Source organism: Coffea arabica, chromosome 2c, assembly GCF_036785885.1.
Source record: "Coffea arabica cultivar ET-39 chromosome 2c, Coffea Arabica ET-39 HiFi, whole genome shotgun sequence".
In the NCBI taxonomy this organism is placed as follows: domain Eukaryota; kingdom Viridiplantae; phylum Streptophyta; class Magnoliopsida; order Gentianales; family Rubiaceae; genus Coffea; species Coffea arabica.
Window position 1 is genome coordinate 13,530,369 of NC_092312.1, and position 22,060 is coordinate 13,552,428.

General features: G+C 34.5%; 2 protein-coding genes across 2 annotated transcripts; both read left to right on the top strand.

The window, feature by feature from the left end:
* Positions 1 to 1,627: 1,627 nt before the first annotated feature.
* LOC113726155 (endoribonuclease Dicer homolog 2-like) lies at positions 1,628 to 8,937 on the top strand. The gene is made up of 10 exons (XM_072074475.1): positions 1,628 to 1,750; positions 2,200 to 2,518; positions 2,653 to 2,924; positions 3,030 to 3,439; positions 3,513 to 3,616; positions 3,928 to 4,124; positions 5,687 to 5,896; positions 6,572 to 6,985; positions 7,777 to 8,052; positions 8,176 to 8,937. Exons 2-10 carry the CDS (start codon positions 2,311 to 2,313, stop codon positions 8,647 to 8,649), a joined length of 2,565 nt encoding a protein of 854 aa, XP_071930576.1. The 5' UTR covers positions 1,628 to 1,750; positions 2,200 to 2,310; the 3' UTR covers positions 8,650 to 8,937.
* A 3,807-nt stretch (positions 8,938 to 12,744) lies between these two features.
* On the top strand, positions 12,745 to 19,945 carry LOC113726156 (endoribonuclease Dicer homolog 2-like). The gene is made up of 10 exons (XM_072074476.1): positions 12,745 to 12,776; positions 13,238 to 13,305; positions 13,461 to 13,726; positions 13,837 to 14,270; positions 14,346 to 14,449; positions 15,274 to 15,470; positions 16,921 to 17,130; positions 17,809 to 18,222; positions 18,981 to 19,256; positions 19,346 to 19,945. The coding sequence occupies exons 2-10, from the start codon at positions 13,254 to 13,256 to the stop codon at positions 19,718 to 19,720; spliced, it is 2,328 nt and encodes a 775-aa protein (XP_071930577.1). The 5' UTR covers positions 12,745 to 12,776; positions 13,238 to 13,253; the 3' UTR covers positions 19,721 to 19,945.
* The last annotated feature ends 2,115 nt before the right edge of the window (positions 19,946 to 22,060 follow it).

The window sequence follows — 22,060 nt, forward strand, 5'->3', positions numbered from 1 at the left end:
CCAAACCCTTTGATTAAATAATAACAATGAAACACGCAACTATGTAATTACATGGAGCAGTACTTAAGAGCTATGAAAAATCCTAAAATGTGAAAATCTTTATTATTGGCATTGGATTCACAGTTAGGCACGTAGTTACAGCACATGTCATCCGAGAATGTGAAAATCCTCAAAATGTTTGGGAATCTAGACCTCAAACGAACACGGACACTCTCGTACTACCACCGCCTTAGGAAATGGACATGTTGTCCTCTGAAGTTCCTCTCCACTTGCTGAAGTGCCCGACAAAAGCAAAAGTCAAGCTAAAGTCTCTTCCTCTCACTTTCAAGATCAAGACAAAACTCAAAAGGACTCATTAGTGGTATTTTAGCCCCGCTTTAGTATTATTACGTTACTTTCGCTTTATCTTCCTTGCTGCTGAAGCAAAACAAGCCCATAGGTCCTCGTCTTCCCTCCTCCGGTTCTCTGCGATGTGTATGAGATAAAAATATATTTACGAAAAATATAAAAAAATTTTTTTTTAAAAAAAATTACTTTTCAAACAAGGATGTGTATCTGCCAAGGAGATTCAGATCTGTTGGTGTTTATACGTCGCCTTCATGATTTTCGATGATTGTATTTTGTAACAACATTGGTAAATAATACCACTTTGGAACAAAATGTTACTAATTGCAAAGGAAACTTGTTGCAAACCTCAAAAAATTAATGATGACAAAGAAAGAATTTCAGTGGAAAACGTGAGAGTATTATATATTCCACAGAGAAATTTTCTTTTTTGATCGTTTTTTGGTGATTACGATTAAAAAAGAAAAGCAAAACTAAATTAGGCTTAAGAGAACTAATTTGGCAACGTACGTACGATGGTGTTAATAGGAACCATTTTTACTTATTCGGTGAAATTATTCATGACAATATCATCAAATAAACTCTCGAGTTTTAGCCAAATTATTTTGGCAAGTCGAGAATTTATTAAGAAAGGGTTGATTCAGTACAAATTGCAGTTGGAGAAGAGCTCGTCCGCGTTTGACCTAAAAATGGAATCCAGTCATGCTCCTCCAGGAAAAATATCACTGCCCAAAAAAGTGGTCGAGGAACATGGGAGAAAGGCTAATTCCATCTTAAGATTCCCTACTCATTCCACTCAACCCAAGGCTAATTTTTTAATTTAAGGATCTTTTTCCAGCGACTGCTCCAAAGCACTCGTTAGTATATTTAAATTATATATTGAGCTTATCATGTAAATACACACACACCCTCTATTTATTATATACTTGTATTTAAAATACTTTCTTAAATTAATTCAGATTTGTTAAAAAAATTAATACATGAAACCCTCTCAATTGACACGGGACACTGGTTAACCGAATGGTTTGATTAAATAATAATAGAACACAGCCATGCAAACCTGCCTGAGGGATTAGGGGAGGGGGAAGGAAAAAAAAAAAAAAAAAGGTTAGGCACATGGGAATTTTTTTTTTTTTTTTTGGAAAAGAAGGCACATAGTTACATTTCACATTTGGAAAAGTGTCCTGTGAAGTTCCTCTCCACGAGCTGAAGTGCTAGACAAATGCAAAAGTGAAGCTGAAGTCTCCCCCTTTCACTTTCGAGACTTTTTATTAGTGGTATTTCAGTCCCACTGTTTAGTATTACTCTCACGGCATCTTCCTTGCTGCCAAAGCAAAACAAGCCCATAAATCCTTTCATTTCTCCCTCTGGCTCTGATCATTGCGAATTGTGTATCTGCACTGAGGTTTTTGTACTACTGTAAGTAAAGCTTTCCTTATTACCAAGTTTATTAGTTCTTTTGCTTCTCTTAATAATTTGCTGCATGAAAGATATCATATTAGTTAATCAATTTTTCTGCTTTATACTTGTACCCTTTCTTTTGTGTAGTTTCTCTGAGTTTCTAAATTGAATCCTTGTTACTCTATTGAAAGAGGTCTCTGCTTAGTTGTATCAAGGGATATTCATATCTTTATCCTTTAGTCGTATTAAGGGATATTTATATCTTTGTTGTTCTTAGAATAGGGTGTGAAAATAACATATTAGAAATCATGGTGAAAGTTTGATTAGTCCCTTTTACTGTTCAGGCAAGAGCAGTTGTTTTTTATTCTCAATTGTTGAAATCAAATTCTTTTTTACTTAAATTCCGTTCAGGGTTCTGACACAAACTTTTTTTTTTTTTGTTTTTGGAGATAGAGAGGACAAAAGAAGCTAACGGAATTGGTGATTCCGTTTGGATTAGCTATTTTTAAAGGTGTTTTTGAAATATTTTACTGTAGCAGCATTTTTTTAAAATTTTTACCAAAGATGTTTTTTGTGGTGTTTTTGGAATATATTTTGGGGACGTATTTTGTGATGCTTTTTGTGATGTTTTTGAAGGTGTTTTTGAAATTTATTTTCGGGTGCCTTTTAAAAATAAAAAAAAAATTAGAATACTTTTTAAAAATTTTTAGAATATTTGAAAAGCAGGCGAATCCAAACGGAGTTGAGGGCAATGTAGAGGCTCTAGAGCAGTGTAAGTTTTGAGTACCTTTCCTTCTTATTGATTTACCTAATAAAAAGAATAACAGTTCTTTTTTTTTTTTTTCTAGTTTTATGGTTGTTACCATTTTTTTTTCTTTTAATAATTCGCTTCATCTGAATGAATAGGTGATCAAGCACATGATGAGGAACATATGCAGTATGTCCCTTCGGAATTGGTTGGTTGTCCTGGGAATGAGTCTGAGACATTGTATCATTGCTACCAAATTGCTCTTCAGCCTGATTTTAGTTGCAACACCATGCCTCACGATATTTTGCTTGCTACAAGAGCAAGGCTTGAATTTGATGATGAGACTCTGAATTTTGAGTTAGATGTGCCCAGAGGCAGCTTAAAGATACGAATGAAATATGTTAGACGTATTAAACTCGCGTCTGAAGAGGTAAATATCATAAATGACAATGCCAAAGTGATATTTCCTGTAACATATTAAGTGTTAGACAAAGAATTTAGTCCTATTTTGATCATGCGACATCTCTTTTGCCAGGTTGTTCTTTGCCAGAAGTTTCAAGTTACACTTTTAAGGCTGCTCCTTGATCACAATCAGAATAAGCTTAAGGAAGCATTGAGTGGATTAAATCGAAACAGTCAACGTGATGTCTTTGATTATCTTCTGATTCCATCTACAAGCCCGCATGAAAATCCATCAATTGATTGGAAGTGTGTTAGTTCTGTTCTATTTCCTCAGGGAAACATGTCAGATAAGCATATGCATGGTTGTTCTAACAGAGTTCAAGTGCACACAATAAATGGATTGATCTGCCGCTGCACATTGCAGAATTCTTTGGTTGTGACTCCTCATGATGGTTTTATGTATTGCACTACTGGCATTTTGGATGATCCGAACAGCCGGAAAAGAAGAGGATCTATTACTTATAAACCAAACTTTGCAAAACGGTATGTAAAAAAATTTCTTATGCAAATATTGTAGGTTGAAGTCAAGGTTGTGTGTGATAAAATGTCATTGTAGGCATGGGATCACATTGCGTTTTGAGGGAGAACCATTTCTTTGTGGACAGCGTCTGTTTAAGGTGCAGAACTGTCTTCTGGGATGTAGGAATCAAGAGACAAAAGGTTGGTGAATCATTTAGCTACGTTTCAGATTTGGCTTTAAGTTTGTACTTGTTTTAGGCTTACTGAAGTACCTTGAAGGAACTTGCAAAGCACAAATTTTGTAGTCTAAAATCTCAATCTATGGGTTAAGTAAAGGCTATTAGCCTGTATGCATCTTTCAAAACTTACTGCAATAAAGAGAATTTGGAACCCTGCTTCTTGGTTCTCTTTTTCCCTTTATGTTGCTACAATTATGCATAACAAATTGCTCAAAGTTACAATTTCTTATGGTTGGTGACCATTTTCTTTTTTTTCCTTTACAATCCTTGTAGGCTCGAGAAAGGCATCAGTTGAGTTGCCTCCAGAACTTTGTAAAGTGATCATGTCTCCCATATCCATTGGTTCAGTATCTTCCTTCGCATATGCTCCATCCATCATACAACGGATAGAGTCCTTCTTAACAGCTGGCAACTTGAAAAGAATGCTAATGGACGACTGCAAGCTCAATGATATGATTCCGACGATCAAGGTTTATCCTCCAACTATGGCTTAGAAACTATACTAAGATCGTCTCTCATTTTATTTTATTTTATTTTCTTGTGTGCTTGTCATATTAGGACTAGTGAAAAACTTACATTGAGATCCTTCCATGCTTGAGCAAAGAAAGGTTTTCTGTCATGCAATGAACAAGCTGAGTTGGTTAGAGCTTTACATCATATAATAATGAGGGTTTAAGCCTCTTTTCGTCCCCTTTAACTGGAGAAGACTAATAAAAATAGCAAAGGCACGAATCTTTTTTTTTTTTTTTGGACGATACATAGAAACATTTATTAATATGTTGCAAATGAGTTGCAGAGAACATAGCTCTGTAACATTAGCTATCTATCTGTGAAGGAGTATCTTCATTTCCAATATAAAACCCAATAAAAATTACTAGAAAACAGCTGTTTGGAATTCCTTCATTCCAATACCTGTCCCAATGTCCCTTGTTAAGGATGAAAGGATGACATTCCTGCATGAAGCCACAATATGTCTCACATTATGGACTACAGATTAAGTATAAACATAGGTGAACAAATAATAGCCTAGAATAGTACATAATTCCTTGCTCTGCATTACTCATATACACTTGCAGCTAAATCCAACCTTTTTCTGCAGCGATGTTTCTGCAAAACCATTAATTTGTTACTGCAAAGCATATGAACCTCTATATAAGAAACATAAACTGCACTAGCAAGGGAACAGTTTCACCAAACTTTGATCTGCTTTGCTCATGGCTAGATTATGTAATTGTGGTTGGGGCCCGAAGGGAGAAGAATTTGGTTTCTACACTCTTTTTATTTACTTTATTCTTCACTCAAGCCAAAAAATGAAAAGTTTACTTGTCATTTCCTTTCTTGTTCTCTGTTCCCATCTTCCTATAACTTAATAATAGTAAAACACAACTGTGTTGCAAGCTTGCTTCAATGTGATTCAACAAATAATGCTATGGTTATTTTTTTGTACTGGATATAGATTGATAATTCCTCTAACTAGTTATACACGGATAGGCATAAGCTTATTTTAGAAAACTGCTACCAAAAACAGCTGTTAGAATGAATTGTCAAAGGTTTGATCTTATAGGTAGAATCTATATTGCATTACAGCAGGCTTTTTAATTTTAGCCATAAGCTACGCACAGCCTAGCTTGTCGAAGGTAACAGAACAAGATGAGGTTATTTGTCCATCAAACCTACATAAATATTTGAGTGTACTAGCATTAGTTGTAAGCTAAAGCAAGCTGGCAGATACTTTAAAACCTGAAGTTCAGTTTGAATGTCTCAATCTTTATGAAAAGCATTCTTAGCAGCTTTTTTTTTCTTTTTTCTTCATTGGCTTGTTTGCGAAGGACCAAAGTCGAAACTAGTAGCTAGGAGTTGCCATATGAATATTTTGAAATTGACATACGTACATTTACGTCCATATTGCTCCTTTTGGAACTATTCTACCATGCATTTTGTAGTCAAATATTCCTGACAAATCTGATAAGACTTTCACCATTGAAGAGAATTTCAATAGATTTTCCCCGTGCTAATGTTTTTCTGCTTTTAGGTCTTAGAGGCAATTACGACTAAAAATTGCCGAGAGAATTTTCATTTGACATCATTGGCAACCATTGGAGACTCCTTCTTGAAATATGCTACAAGTCAACAACTATTCAAGACACATCAAAATCACAACAATGGTCTTCTTACTGAGGAGAGAACAAAAATCGTCTCCAACCTCGCACTCTGCAAGCTGGGATGCGATAAGAAGATATCGGTAAAATTTCCTTTTTTAAGTTACTGTTGTATTGTAGTGTCCATTATGAATTTTTCATAAGACAGACTGTCAGGACTCAGGAAGAAAGGTGTAAAGAAAAGTCTACACAAGGAAGAGATATGCAGTCTGGTTTGTGGTGAAATTAAGAAATTGAGTTGAACCGCAATTAATTTCAAGCTGTCTAAAATGAAAAAGGGATTATACTAAGAACTTGAATAGTTTGGATAGATGAAAAGTAGGAGGGAAGGTTGGTGGCATATTGTAGTTGCATCATTACAATATTTAATCTTTTCCACGAGAGTACCACAAAGCAGAGTTATCTACTTTTACTTCGGTTTGAAATATGAGTTCTTCTGAAAACTGGCGTTTCAAGTTTTTCCGGTTTAGATCAGGGTAATAACCGACTTAGTGAACTCAATTTCCTATATGTATTTGATCAATTGAGGTTAGTCCCGTGTAGTTCTTTCAGCTTATAGTAACATTTGTTTTTTGTTCCATGACTTTTGAGTGTCAGATTGTTAATTATCTTTTGAGCATCACCAATAGTGTTCTATCTCCGCCTCTTCATGGTTACATTCGTTATCCACTATATTGACTTGCTCTGCTAGTTATTGCCTTGAGCAATATATACAATCCTTGCTTTTTTTCTCATCTGACTTCAGATTTAAACTTCAGGGGTTTATCCGCAATGAATGTTTTGATCCTAAAACATGGATCATACCTGGTGATAACTCTCAAACCTACACACTGCGGAAAGAAGTGCTTTCAACTAGAATAATTGTTTATGCCAGGGAGAAAAGGACGATTAAAATTAAGACGGTTGCTGATGTAATTGAGGCCCTTATTGGTGTATTCATTTGTACGACAAGTGAAAGAGCAGCCTTAGCGTTCATGAAATGGATGGGTTTTGAAGTTGATTTCGTTTATGTTCAGTACAAAAGGCCAGTCGCCGCAAATCCAGAGAAGCTGGTTGATCTCAGATTTTTCAAGTCTCTATTGAATCAGTACTCATTCCGTGATGCTTCTCTCCTTGTTGAAGCACTTACTCATGGTTCTTACGTGCGACCCGAGAGCCCCACATCCTATGAGGTAATCTTTTCCCTTCCTTTTTCTCATGTTGTTATGAAGGTAACCCGTTCTAATTGTTTTTGACGAATTCATGATCTTGTTGGAGATGCCTTCATTGTTTCCTCATTTTTTTTTTCACAACTTGATTGTGCATAGGCATGTGTTTTTGTTATATCAAACTTTGATTTCCTGGAAAATTGTGAAGCACTTAAATCTCATCTACTGAAATATCTTTTTGGTTGCTCGTCCGGCTTTAGTATTTTTCCTCAGTATTCAGTTTAGTGGTTCAAGATATATATTGCACCAAAAGAGAAGCTGTTTGATGTGTATGTTGATATTATTTGCTTGTAGAGATTAGCTTTTTGAAGTCTAGTGCCATATTTCATACTACAAGTAGTGTTATTAGTTGTACTTTTTAGGTCGAGTTGATTAGTTATTTACAGGTTTACTAGATCATTCGAGTCTATTTGAATTACCATATGTATTTTGGAGCCACCAGATGAAATCAGAATTAGCTACCGCTTTACGGGGGAAAAGTCATATTATTACTCGTTTAGTTGATAATAGCCCTGGAGATATATGCCTTTCCGCACATGATTAAGTGCAAAACTATGTTTGTTGGGAAAATTTACATAGGAGGGGTTTGCATGTTCTGGTTCTTCGATAGCTAGATTGCTTGCATGATCCTTATATCATGCACTAGTTTGAATTTGTCAATAGTTCCATACTGCAGATATCACTGGCATGCCTTCTAGTAAAGATATTATTGCGGATCTTTCATGTCTATGTTTCCATTTCAATGGAATTTGCAGCATCTGGAATTTCTTGGGGATGCGGTGCTGGATTATCTCATCACCAAGCACTTCCACAATGAGCATCCCAATCTGTCTTCTGGATTATTAACAGATTTAAGGTCAGCTTCTGTGAACAATGACTGCTGTGCACGAACTGCAATTAGAGCTGGGCTTCATAAGCACATTCTACATGATTCACAAGACCTGCAGCGGCGCATTCTTGCCATTGCTGAAAATTTTGAGCAGTCATCACGAGACTCGACTTTTGGGTGGGAGTCAGAGCCAGTAATCAAGGTAATCCTCCATCTTTGATGTAAAATAAAAAAACAATCTTTATTATTTTAGCTGTAGCACAGTGTTGCTTATTTTTTATGTTTCTTTTGAGTATTTAGCTGCTAACAACCTCATATTTTTCAGATTCTTGCAGATATTATAAAATCTCTTGCCGGGGCAATATATGTTGATTCTGGATATGACAAAGGGGTTGTATTTCAAAGCATAAAGCCACTTCTTGAGCCTCTGCCTACCCCTGAGACTTTAAAGCTCCAACCTGTGAGGGAACTGGAGGAATTTTGTGCAAAGCAACACTTTGACATGAACAAGTCTGTCACATATGAAAATGGTGAGGTATCCGTCAAGCTTGAAGTTCATGCAAATGGTGCTACTCACATATGTCAGGAATCTGCGGCAAACAAGGATGCAGCAGAAAAAAAAGCATCCCTGGCTATGTTGGAGATGCTAAAGGGAAAATTTGTCAAGGAGGAGGAGGATGGCAAGCTTAAGGCTAATGCAAATGGTGTCCCTTGTGCTCGTAGACCAACTGCTGCAAACAAGAAGACAGCAAGAAAAACAGCATCCATGGATATTCTGTCGAAGCTAAAGAAAAATTAGTTACGCCGGGGAGAGCCACATACAACCCTGCCTGTCTTGTGAAATCAAACAAGTCAGATAGCCTTTTGGCTGGATCATATAAGATACTGATGATGTTTTTATTCCAAAAAAAAAAAAAAAAAAAAACTTGCTTAACATCATGATCATCATCGGAAAGATGATTCAGATTGTCGGTGTTTTTGCCGCCTTCACGGTTTCCATCATTGTAAATATTCTGTAACGGCACTGGTAAATTACACTTTGGAACACATTTTTGCGAGCAAAATCAAGAATTTTGAATTTGACTAATTGCAAAGGAAGCCTCTGAAATTAATGATGACAAAGGATTTCAGTGGAAAACGTGAGAGGCAGAGGGTACTTGTTCCCGGCAGAAGTTTTTTCTTTTTTGGTCGTGTTTTTGGTGGTTATGATTAAAAAAGAAAAGCAAAATTAAATTAGACCCAAGACAGCAACTTTGTGCAACTCGTCCAGGTTTAACCCCAAAGAGCAAAAAACTGCCCAAAAAAGAGTCCAAGAAACCATAAAATTGAGTCTCAATTTACATCAAGTATGAAAATACCAAGCATGAGAAGAGCAACCATTTGCAGTATGGAAAATAAAGGTACAATTGAAATTCGAGAAAGATGTGATGTAAATACATACACTCACACTTATTATACCCCTTCATATAATACACTTTCTCAAATTAATTCATTTTTACTAAAAAAATTAGCACATGAAACCCTCCTCATTAGCCAAACTCTTTGATTCGTATGCATATATAAATGGAGTTTGGATGTTACTTTTAGGAGTAGTTAAGGAATGACAAGTATGATAGTGCAATACGTTAAGCTAATTTACAATTTTGTGACAGGGACTAAAGCAATACGCGAATTGAATCGAATCGAACTTTTCACAATTTGAGTTTGAACTCGAATCCAATACAAGCTCAAAATCTAAACTCAAGATCGTTTCGATTTATTATTCGATGGGTTCAAACTCAATTCAAAGCCTTAAAAATTTATTTAATTCTTCAATTTTAATATTAAATTATTACTAATACTGATATTTTAAATAAAAATATTAAAAATTATTCGAATTGAAACGAGCTTTAATGAGTTGATTAACTATAAGTTCGAACTCCTTTTATATATATATATATATATATATATATCCTTATACTATATAAGAACGAGTTTAGGACTAAATTTCAACTGCAGGGGTGAGGCTATTTTGGGAATATGAGAGTGTTTGAAGAGTAATTGGAACATTAAGTACAAGTCATTATACCTTTAATTTCACTATAATTACTTATATAACCTTTCAGACATTTAAGGTTAGGGGCAGGTTTGGTATATTACAATGTTTAGTGCCAAATTGAGTATCAAGTACAACTGAATAAAGCTTGTATTTTGATAGAATTACATAAAAGTCCTTTTAATCATTTATTATACTAATATCCAAGCCTTCCAATTTTCTGAAACCTTTCTCATCCGTTAAGGAATTAATTGGATGTTTACATAATTGAATTTTAATTACAATTAATTAACTTAATTATTATCTGAACAATCATTATCATATTTATGTCTCCATGTTTAGCCGATACCCTTTCTTCTTTTTCGGTTTCACCTCTTTGATTTTATTATGGCTATTAAATATTTCGTGGAATGCATAGTTTTTCCTTTAAATTGAGGTGAGTTTTTTGGGTTTGTTTTCTTCAATTGTAATTTTTTTTTTCTGATGATTGGTTTATTCAAGAACTCCATATAGTTTGCCTTTTGATACTTCTAATTCCAAAAACTAACTAATTGTATTGTTTTTCTTAGTAGATCCCAGAGATTCTGTCTCCGATCAAAGTACAATTTGAGATAATGTTGTCACTTTCTAAAATAATCAGAAAAGCAATTTTATCATCTTCTCCTCCTCAGCCAAGGTATTATCTCTTTATTTGAGTCAAATAACCTTATTTCTCATGAATTTTCTCCTATTATTCTTGACTCCAGGGATCTGTTGACTACATTCCAGCAGTTATGGTTCAAGTAGTTATTTTTTTATGTAATATGATTTGAAATTCAGCTTGTGTTTATTTTAATTGAGAATTTTATGATTGTAAAATTTATTAACTTAGAATTTTGTACTTCATTGAAACTAAAAAGAAAATTAATCATGCTACATAGTCCTAAGATGTCATATGCACTCTATTTACTTTCCATATTATGATCTCGTTCTTGTATTATACTGTTTATATAGTTTCAAATACAAAAAATTTGCTTTTTTATGCTATCTAAAAAAATTTGTAGTTGAACTTGATGAGTTTAAATGCTTTATCTACAGCACCATTTTGATTGCATTGTATTAATTCATTTACTCATAATTGTATGTTGTACAATGATAAATAATGTTTCTTGATTTGATTGAAACAACTATTATCCATAGTTCAAATGAGTCAATTAAGTAGGGATGTTATATTGGATACTTATACAAGTAAATATTGAAAAATATCATTAAGCAGTTTCTATCTATAGTTTGCAATTCAAATTCATATGAGGAATTTCTTCTGATTTTAGTTACCATTTTCTACAATTTCAAATTTAGAAAATATTATTTGCACTAATTTTTTATAATCAGGATAGTTTCAATTCAGATCTTTAACAATTATGCATATTTGAACTTATTTATGAGATTATAAAGAAATGCCCCTAGCAAAAAATACCAAATCTGAATAGTTTCTACAAAATTTTGAAAAAGACCACTTAAGTTTCTTATCTATCTATCATTTTTTAGTATTATTATCTCTGCAAGAAACATGTGATTAAGTCGTATTATATCCACTAAATTATATAAATAGTTAGTTAAAAATAAAATTATTTTAGATTAGATTGGACACAAAGTGATTGATGGATAAACTTGACTTGATAATTCAAGTTGAGATTAAGTCGAGGGAGAAATCAGAAGCATTGCTTGAGGGATCTTTCACGAACATATATAGATTCAAGAGATGAAGGGTCCAATTGATACTTTAAAATGTTTATCATCTTGGATAAGTTTTAGAAGAGACCTTTGGATACTTTTCAATTGCACTTCAAATATTCTTACATTTTCAAACCACCCTTATCTTTGCAGTTAAAATTCAAACATAACTTTTGATCACAACGGATTCTTATATAGTATAACGATAAGGATGTCTCATTGCACATTATTTTTATTGACTCACTATATAACTTATGATTTTTCTATTAAAATCACATGATAAAATCATCATACGTCAGTTCCTATACTACAAAATATTAAACAATAATTATTAATTATCTTGAATCACAAGCACCAAATTCCCGCGTGTCGCGCGGGCTGTCCCTCTCTAGTATATATATATAGGAATCAGTCAATAAAACTAAATGCACTTAGAAATTGAAACATTTGAAATTGTTTTTGTTTTCTTTCAAATTTTAAGGACTAAAAGCGCTCGTACTCCAAACATTTGAGACCAAAACTGCAATTCTCTTTTGAAACTGCTAAGCATGTATTCTACATCTATATGGCTATGCAATTCAAATATATCAACTATGATATACTTATATCTACTTCTTTTACAAATTCATCCCTCTCATTACCAGTAGTGTAAAATTTATTTTAATAAATATTAAAACGCCAGCGAATAGCGCGGGGGTCAACCCTCGAAAATGACAAGGAAACACAACTATGTAATAATACGAAGCAGTACTTGAGAAATGTGAAAATCCAAAAATGTGTAGTGGTGAAAATCTAATTGGCATTGGATTCACAGTTAGGCACATAGTTACATGTCATCCTCAAACGTGAAAATCCTCAAAGACGTTTGAGAATCTCTGGTAGAATCTTGAGCTCAAAACAACACAAACAGTCTCGTACGCTTACAGCCTTAGGAAATGTTCTCTGGAGTTCCTGTCCACCAGCTGAAGTGCAGGACAAACGCAAAATTCGAGCTGAAGTGTGCCCCTCTCACTTTCAACATCAAGACAACAGGACTTATTAGTGATACTTCAGTTCCACTTTAATGTTACTTTAACTGTATCTTCCTTGCTGCCAAAGCAAAGTAAGACCATATATCCTCATTTCTCCCTGTGATCTGTGCGAATTGTGTGCATCTGCACTGAGGTTTTTGTACTACTGTAAGTAAAGCTTTCCTCATTATCAAGTTTACTAGTTCTTTTGCTTCTCTCAATAATTTGCTGCATGAAAGATATGATGCTAGTTAATTAATTTATGTGCATTGCACTTATAGCTAGTCTCTCTCTCTCTCTCTCTCTCTTTTTTGGGGTGCAGTTTCTTTCAGTTTCTAAATTTAATCCTTGTTACTCCATCTAAAGATGAATCTGTTTAGTTTTTCCTTTAGTCTTATTAAGGGATGTATGTGTGTGTGTGTATATATATACACACATATATATATCTTTGTTGTTCATAGAATAAGGTGTGACAATAACATATCAGAAATCATGGTGTAAGTTTGATTAGCCCCTTTTACTGTTCAAGCAAAAGCAGCTGTTTTTCATTCTCAATTGTTGAAATCAAATTCTTTTTTACTTAGATTCTGTTCAGGGTTCTGACTAAATAATGTTTTCTTGAAATACAGAGAACAAAAGAAGCTAATGGAATCAATTAATATTGTAGTTGATGACAACGTAGAGGCTCCAGAGCAGTGTAAGTTTTGAGTATCTTTCCTTCTCATTGATTTGCACCAATATAAAAAGAAAAAATCGAACTGTTCCTCTTTTTTTTTTTTTCCCTTCTAGTTTGATAGTTGTTACCAATTCCTTTTTTTTTTTTTTAATAATTGGTTTCATCTGAATGAATAGGTGATCAAGCATATGAGGAGGAACAGATGCAGTATGTCCCTCGGGAATTGGTTGGTCGTCCTGGGAATGATTCTGAGATATTGTATCATTGCTACCTAATTGCTCTTCAGCCTGATTTTAGTTGCAACACCATGCCTCACGATATTTTGCTTGCTACAAGGCTTGAATTTGATGCTGAGACTCTGGATTTTGAGTTAGACGTGCCCAGAGGCAGCTTAAAGATACGAATGAAATATGTTAGACATATTAAACTAACGTCTGAAGAGGTAAATATATAAAATGACAATGCCAAAATAATTATTCCTGTCACATATTAACTAAAAAGACAAATAATTCAGTCCTATTTTGATCATGAAACATCTTTATCTTTTGCCAGGTTCTTCTTTGTCAGAAGTTCCAAGTCACACTTTTTAGGCTGCTTATTGATCAAAATCAGAACAAGCTGCAAGAAGCATTGAGCGGATCAAACGAGAACATTGAACATGCTTTCCTTGATTATCTTCTGATTCCATCTACAGGCTCGCGTGAAAATCCATCAATTGATTGGACGTGTGTCAGATCTGTTCTATATCCTCAGGAAACCATATCAGATAAGCATATGGATTGTTGTTCTAATAGAGTTCAAGGCCGTTATGTGCACACAAAAAATGGCTTGATCTGCTGCTGCAAATTGCAGAATTCTTTGGTAGTGACTCCTCATAACGGTATCATATATTGCACTACTGATACTTTGGATGATTTGAACAGCAATTCGTTGCTAATGCTGAGAAAAGGGGGATCTGTTACTTATAAAGCATACTTTGCGAAACAGTATGTAACAACTAAATTTTCATATGCAAATTTTGTAGTTTAAAGTCAAGGTTAAGCGTGATAATGTCACTGCAGGCATGGCATCACATTGTGCTTCGACGGAGAACCATTTATTAAAGGAAAACATCTGTTTATGGTGCAGAACTTTCTTCTGGGATGTAGGAATCAAAAGACAAAAGGTTAGTGAATCATTTAGCTACAATTTAGATTTTGCTCTACGTCTGTACTTGTTTTATGTTTATTGAAGTGCCTCAAAGGAACTTGTAAAGCACAAATTTTGTAGTCTATAATCTCAACACTAAGGGTTAAATAAGGCAATTAGCCTGTTCACGGCTATCAAAATTTAATGCCTACTCCAGCTTGAGAGAATTTGGAACCAAGCTTCTTTTTGTTGCTTCATTTGCAGATGTTGCTTGCTGTGGACCTAAAGATGTCATTCAATGACCAAAAGAATATTCTTTCATTCAATTTTAATTGAGCTATGAATTTCATTGAGAAGTTCAACATCCCCTGCTGTTAGACATCTCCTTATCTTTATAGTTTTGATGTTCTAGGCTTCTACCCTGTTGATGGATGACTAGTTCAACTGGCTAAAAGCATCTGACTGCGATGATGGCGCAGCAACATGCTCTTTCTAGTGTGATACTAGTATAAACAAAAGGAAAATAGTGACAAATAAGATAAGCTTGATATTAGATAGGATGATCTTTATGCAGAATATCTTGATACATAGCTGAAGTATGATAGAATTGCCTACTATTGCAACCATATTTTGACCAGACCAGCTGCACAGCTCTAAGTTGCTCCCCGTTTGAGTTCTCTGTTTGATTGTTCACACTCTTAAAAAGATTGTGTGATATGTCTGTACGTTACAAAGGGTTCATTGTCCGAGTTTACTCTTTGGATTTATATTTCTACAATTATGCATAACAGATTGCGCAAAATTGCAGTTTCTTATGGTTGCTGACCTTTTTCTCTTTTCCTTGTACTACTACCCTTGTAGTCCCGACTAATGCATCAGTTGAGTTGCCTCCAGAAATTTGTGAAGTGATCATGTCTCCTATATCCATTGGTTCAGTGTCTTCCTTCTCATATGCTCCATCTATCATACAACGGATAGAGTCCTTATTAATAGCTGGCAACTTGAAAAGGATGCTAATGGCCGACTGCATGCTCAATGATATGATTCCGACCATCAAGGTTCATCCCCCTAACTGTGGCTTTGAAAATCTACTGAGAATAACAATAGCAAAGGGTATAGTTTGTGTACTTACAATAAATTTCATCGATCTTTCTTTTAGGCGGTATGTAGAAACTTTTACTAGCATGTTGCAATTGAGTTGCAGAGAACACGGCTCTCTAACATACATTGCACATATGCTAGCTATCTCTGTGGGAAACAATATCTTCATTTCCAATAAAAATTACTGGAGAACAGCTGTTTGGAATTCCTCCATTCTAATACCAGTTTCAATGTTTCTTGTTAAGGCTGATACAATTCCTTGTTAACTATAAACACAGGTGAACAAACTATAGGCTAGAATAATACGCGATTCCTAGCTCTGCATTATTCATATACTGTTGCAGCTAAAGCCAACCTTTTTAGCTTAATGGCAAACGAATTTGATGAGCAATATTTTGGAAAATCATTGCAATTCATTATTGCAAAGCACAAGTACCTTTATATAAGGACATAAACTGCACTAGCAAATGAACAGTTTCACCAAACAGGATGAGGTTAGTTGTTGATCAAACCTGCATAATTTTGTCTGCATACTAGGATTGGTTGTAACTTGTAAGCTAAAGCAAACTGGGACATAATAAAAGCCAGAAGTTCAGTTTAAATGTTTAATAAAGGGCAAATTACACTTTACCCTCCTATGGTTTAGTGTTTTTGTACACAACTCTTCTATGATTTCAAAAGCTATGCATAACCTCTTCATGGTTTGGATTAAAAAGAGTCAAAGTAACAGAATTTGCAATCCATAATGGAGTCACCTAAAATATCAAAAATATCCTCATGAAAAGTTGAAAATTATTTATTAATTACATGGGGGTTATGTGTATATTTTGAAAATCATAAGTGGATCATATGATAAAATATTAAACTATAAGAGAGTTATATGGTAAAACATAAAATCATACGGGGTTAATGCGTCATATATATGTTATCTTTATATATTTTGGTCACTTTAACTATTTTAATTTTTAAACAAGGGTAATTTAGATATTTTTAAAGGTTCGTTACGAATGATAATTACCGTCATTTTAACACTTTAATCCAAATCATGAGGGGGTTATGCATATCTTTTGAAACCATAGAGAGGTTATGTACAAAAAAATACTAAACCATAGGGGGGTAAAATGTAATTTACCCTTGAATATTTGCAATGAGCATTCATTAATTTTTTTTTTTTTTGTGGTGATTAATAGGCTTGTTTGCGAAGGACCAAAGTCGAAACTAGTAGCTAGGAGTTGCCATATGAATATTTTGAAATTGACATACGTACATTTACGTCCATATTGCTCCTTTTGGAACTATTCTACCATGCATTTTGTAGTCAAATATTCCTGACAAATCTGATAAGACTTTCACCATTGAAGAGAATTTCAATAGATTTTCCCCGTGCTAATGTTTTTCTGCTTTTAGGTCTTAGAGGCAATTACGACTAAAAATTGCCGAGAGAATTTTCATTTGACATCATTGGCAACCATTGGAGACTCCTTCTTGAAATATGCTACAAGTCAACAACTATTCAAGACACATCAAAATCACAACAATGGTCTTCTTACTGAGGAGAGAACAAAAATCGTCTCCAACCTCGCACTCTGCAAGCTGGGATGCGATAAGAAGATATCGGTAAAATTTCCTTTTTTAAGTTACTGTTGTATTGTAGTGTCCATTATGAATTTTTCATAAGACAGACTGTCAGGACTCAGGAAGAAAGGTGTAAAGAAAAGTCTACACAAGGAAGAGATATGCAGTCTGGTTTGTGGTGAAATTAAGAAATTGAGTTGAACCGCAATTAATTTCAAGCTGTCTAAAATGAAAAAGGGATTATACTAAGAACTTGAATAGTTTGGATAGATGAAAAGTAGGAGGGAAGGTTGGTGGCATATTGTAGTTGCATCATCATTACAATATTTAATCTTTTCCACGAGAGTACCACAAAGCAGAGTTATCTACGTTTACTTCGGTTTGAAATATGAGTTCTTCTGAAAACTGGCGTTTCAAGTTTTTCCGGTTTAGATCAGGGTAATAACCGACTTAGTGAACTCAATTTCCTATATGTATTTGATCAATTGAGGTTAGTCCCGTGTAGTTCTTTCAGCTTATAGTAACATTTGTTTTTTGTTCCATGACTTTTGAGTGTCAGATTGTTAATTATCTTTTGAGCATCACCAATAGTGTTCTATCTCCGCCTCTTCATGGTTACATTCGTTATCCACTATATTGACTTGCTCTGCTAATTATTGCATTGAACAATATATACAATCCTTGCTTTTTTTCTCATCTGATTTCAGTTTTAAACTTCAGGGGTTTATCCGCAATGAATGTTTTGATCCTAAAACATGGAGAATTCCTGGTGATAACTCTCAAACCTATACACTGCGGGAAGAAGTGCTTTCAACTAGAACAATTGTTTATGCCAGGGAGAAAAGGATGATTAAAATTAAGACGGTTGCTGATGTAATTGAGGCCCTTATTGGTGTATTCATTTGTACGACAAGTGAAAGAGCAGCCTTAGCGTTCATGAAATGGATGGGTTTTGAAGTTGATTTCGTTTATGTTCAGTACAAAAGGCCAGTCGCCGCAAATCCAGAGAAGCTGGTTGATCTCAGATTTTTCAAGTCTCTATTGAATCAGTACTCATTCCGTGATGCTTCTCTCCTTGTTGAAGCACTTACTCATGGTTCTTACGTGCGACCCGAGAGCCCCACATCCTATAAGGTAATCTTTTCCCTTCCTTTTTCTCATGTTGTTTTGAAGGTAACCCGTTCTAATTGTTTTTTGACGAATTCATGATCTTGTTGGAGATGTCTTCATTGTTTCCTCTGTCTTGTTATCTCAACTTGATTGTGCATAGGCATGTCATTTCGGTGTGTCAAATGTTCCTGCAAAAGCGTGAAGCACTTAATTCTCGGCTGCTGAAATATCTGCAAAATGTTCCTTATCTGGCTTTAGTGTTTTTCCTCGGTATTGAATTTAGTGGTTCAAGATATATATATATTGCATCAAACAGAATCTCTTTGATGGGTTTGGTGACATTTAGTGCCATATTTCATACTTAAAGTAGTATCATTAGATGTATTTTAAGGTGGAGTTGATTAGCTATCTACAGATTTGCTAGATCACTCAAGTCTATTTGAATTACCATTTATCTTTTGGAGCCACCAGATGAAATCCGAATTGACTACCACTTTAAGAGGGGGAGTCATATTATTACTTGTTTAGTTGATCATAGCCCCGAGATATATGCTTCTCCACGCATGACTAATCGATAAGGTGCAAAACTAGATATTACATAGGAAGGGTTTGCATGTTCTGGTTCTTCAATAGCTAGATTGCTTGCATGATCCTTATATCATGCACTAGTTTGAATTTGCCAATAGTTCCAAACTGCAGATATCACTGGCATGCCTTCTAGTAAAGATATTATTGTGGATCTTTCATGTTTACATATGTTTCCGTTTCAATGGAATTTGCAGCGTCTGGAATTTCTTGGGGATGCAGTGCTGGACTATCTCATCACCATGCATCTCCACAATGAGCATCCCAATCTGTCTTCTGGATTATTAACAGATTTAAGGTCAGCTTCTGTGAACAATGACTGCTATGCACGAACTGCAATTAGAGCTGGGCTTCATAAGCACATTCTACATGGTTCGCAAGACCTGCAGCGGCGCATTCTCGCAATTGTTGAAAATTTTGAGCAATCATCACAAGACTCGACTTTTGGGTGGGAGTCGGAGCCAGTAATCAAGGTATCTTTAGTATTTTAGCTGTAGCACAGTGTTGCTAATTCTTGTTGTTTCTTTGAGTAATTAGTTGCTAACAACCTCATATTTTTCAGATTCTTGCAGACATTATAGAATCTCTTGCCGGGGCAATATATGTTGATTCTGGATATGACAAAGAGGTTGTATTTCGAAGCATAAAGCCACTTCTTGAGCCTCTGGTTACCCCTGAGACTTTGAAGCTCCAACCTGTGAGGGAACTGGAGGAATTGTGTGCAAAGGAGCAATTTGTCATGAACAAGGCTGTCAGATATGAAAATGGTGAGGTATCCGTCAAGCTTGAAGTTCATGCAAATGGTGCTCCTCACAGATGTCAGCTATCTGCGGCAAACAAGGATGCAGCAGAAAAAAAAGCATCCGTGGCTATTTTGGAGATGCTAAGGGGAAATGAGTTACACCGGAGGGGCCGCACACAACCCCGCCTGTCTTGAGAAACAGGACAATCAGATTGCCTTTTGGCTGGATCATACACTATCAAATAGCCATTTGAACTCAAAGCTTGATCTCGCCAGTTGAAAGAATCTAGCATGCCTCTCTTGCTCATTCAAATTGGTGATACTTCTCCATGTATCATGGGGTTTTTTTTTTTTTTTTTTTAAATAATTGTATTTTCCATTGTCTATTAAGATATGACAAGGTAAGTGTGATTTTATCTATGAGTGCTTAATGTTTAGTGTTGCATAACTTCGGAGATCATATTTTTCGGGCGCAAAATACCTCAATGACTCGCAAATTATTACGAAATTCAGTTTTTGATCCTCTTAACTATTAACTGATAAGTTTTAACTCTCCAACTAATTAAAACATAAAATTCTAACTCTTCTGTCAACTTGAGTTGTTATGTCTAACAGAGAAAATATTTAATCAAATACTTTATTTATAACTTACTAGACTTGTAAAACAAAAAACAACTATGTGAAGAAATTATCAAATAAAACATAAATTCTTGGATTAAAAAACTACCAAAAATGTGACTCCAATAAAACTACTAATAATTAAATAGAAATTTCTTATTTATTGTACATATTCAAAAATGCTCTTTGTATTGGATTTAGATTTTAGAGTCTTTAGTGCTATTATCCGGTTGACGGTTGTCAAAGGCATTTCGAAAGCAGAATTAAAACCCTTCTCCAAGGGTGGCTGGGTGCTTTAAATAAGAAGATTAAAAAAAAAGCGTATGTAAAAGTATCTGGTGTTTTGTCATGTGGATCGACATTTGAGTGCCAGTGTGCACGTCTACTCTTTTCTTTTTTCTTTTTTTCCAACAAACGACAACAGCTTTCATTTATATTAACACTTGATAGTACAAGGATTAAATATTTTCATGGACGGGTATGGATAAATTATTTAAGATACCCATACACATCCATTCATGGACGGAAATTTTGTATATGGATAAAATATTCATACCCATATATAAAAATTTAAGATACTCATACCCATCTATTTATGAACAGATATGGATAAATTTAATTAAATAGGTTGATTTGGCACCTATACCTGTTGGGAGTCCAAAATGTATTATTCATATTTAAGGCACCGGAAAGAGTTAATGTCGAAAACGTTAGGGACTACTTGTGCTATTTCCCCAAATAACTAAGTAGGTCAAAGATTGAAGTTTCGAATCGCGTAAGCAGCAAACTCCCAACAAAAAATACACAGCCGCCCCTTTCCCGCTAGGGGTGGGCACGGGTCGGGTACCCGCCCCTAACATGATTTGGCTGACCCGACCCTAATATATCGGATCAGCCATTTTGCGACCCTAACCCGCTCCTAATATTTTCGGGTACCCGAATAGCGGGTACCCGAAAAAAAGGGGCGGGTCATAGGGTACCCGCCCCTAAAAAAAACTATTTTTCAATAAAAAAAATTTATTTTCTACTTAATATCAACATGTTTTTCAATAAAAAAAAACATGCTTTTCCAATTAATATTGGTAGAGATATTGTAATTAAAGTCCATACATCACCATTCTCACACATTTCATCCAATAATCAAATCGATCTCATAAATTTAGTACATATTAGAATATCTAATAGACAAAACGAAGTTTCATAATAATTTTGAGTACATCACCATTTTCACACATTTCATACTTCTACAACACAACAAACACAAGGATAATAAGTATTTGGTAACTTCCCCAAGGATAATATGGTACAAGACCGCATCTCAAATAAGTCAATTGTGAAATCAAGTTCGGAAAAGAATTGAATAGAACTAATTATTTTTGAAAAAAATATAACAAAAAATAATGTTAAAAATCTTCCCCAACTTCTTTACATCTTTGGAATAGACCTTATGGTATTAAGGTGATGAAAAAGAAAAATAAATTTCTTACACTAAATAAAAAGAGACAAATTAAAGAGATATAATTGCAAATGAATGACACAAATATTTTAATTATCTAGCTAACAGAAAATTGAAACTCCAAACAAAAATCTTTGATTGAATTGATGCAAGATTTGCAGGAAAGATCGATGGAGGTAGAATAAAAATAAAAAAGATGAAAGGGATGAACAATTTTTATAACAGAGTTTCACAAATTTTTTTTTTCATTTTGTTCATGTTTCACCGAGAATATTCGCTTTCTTCAAAAAAAATGAGAAGAGTAGATCATATAGGATTAGAATATGAGGCTGCGAGCCACTTCACTTGCACTTAGAATTAAAAATTACAAAATTATAAAATGATCCCTACTTTTTTAATATTTATAAAATATACCCTGCGGGTCGGGTACCCGCGGATTTTTATTTTTCTGATCCGTATCC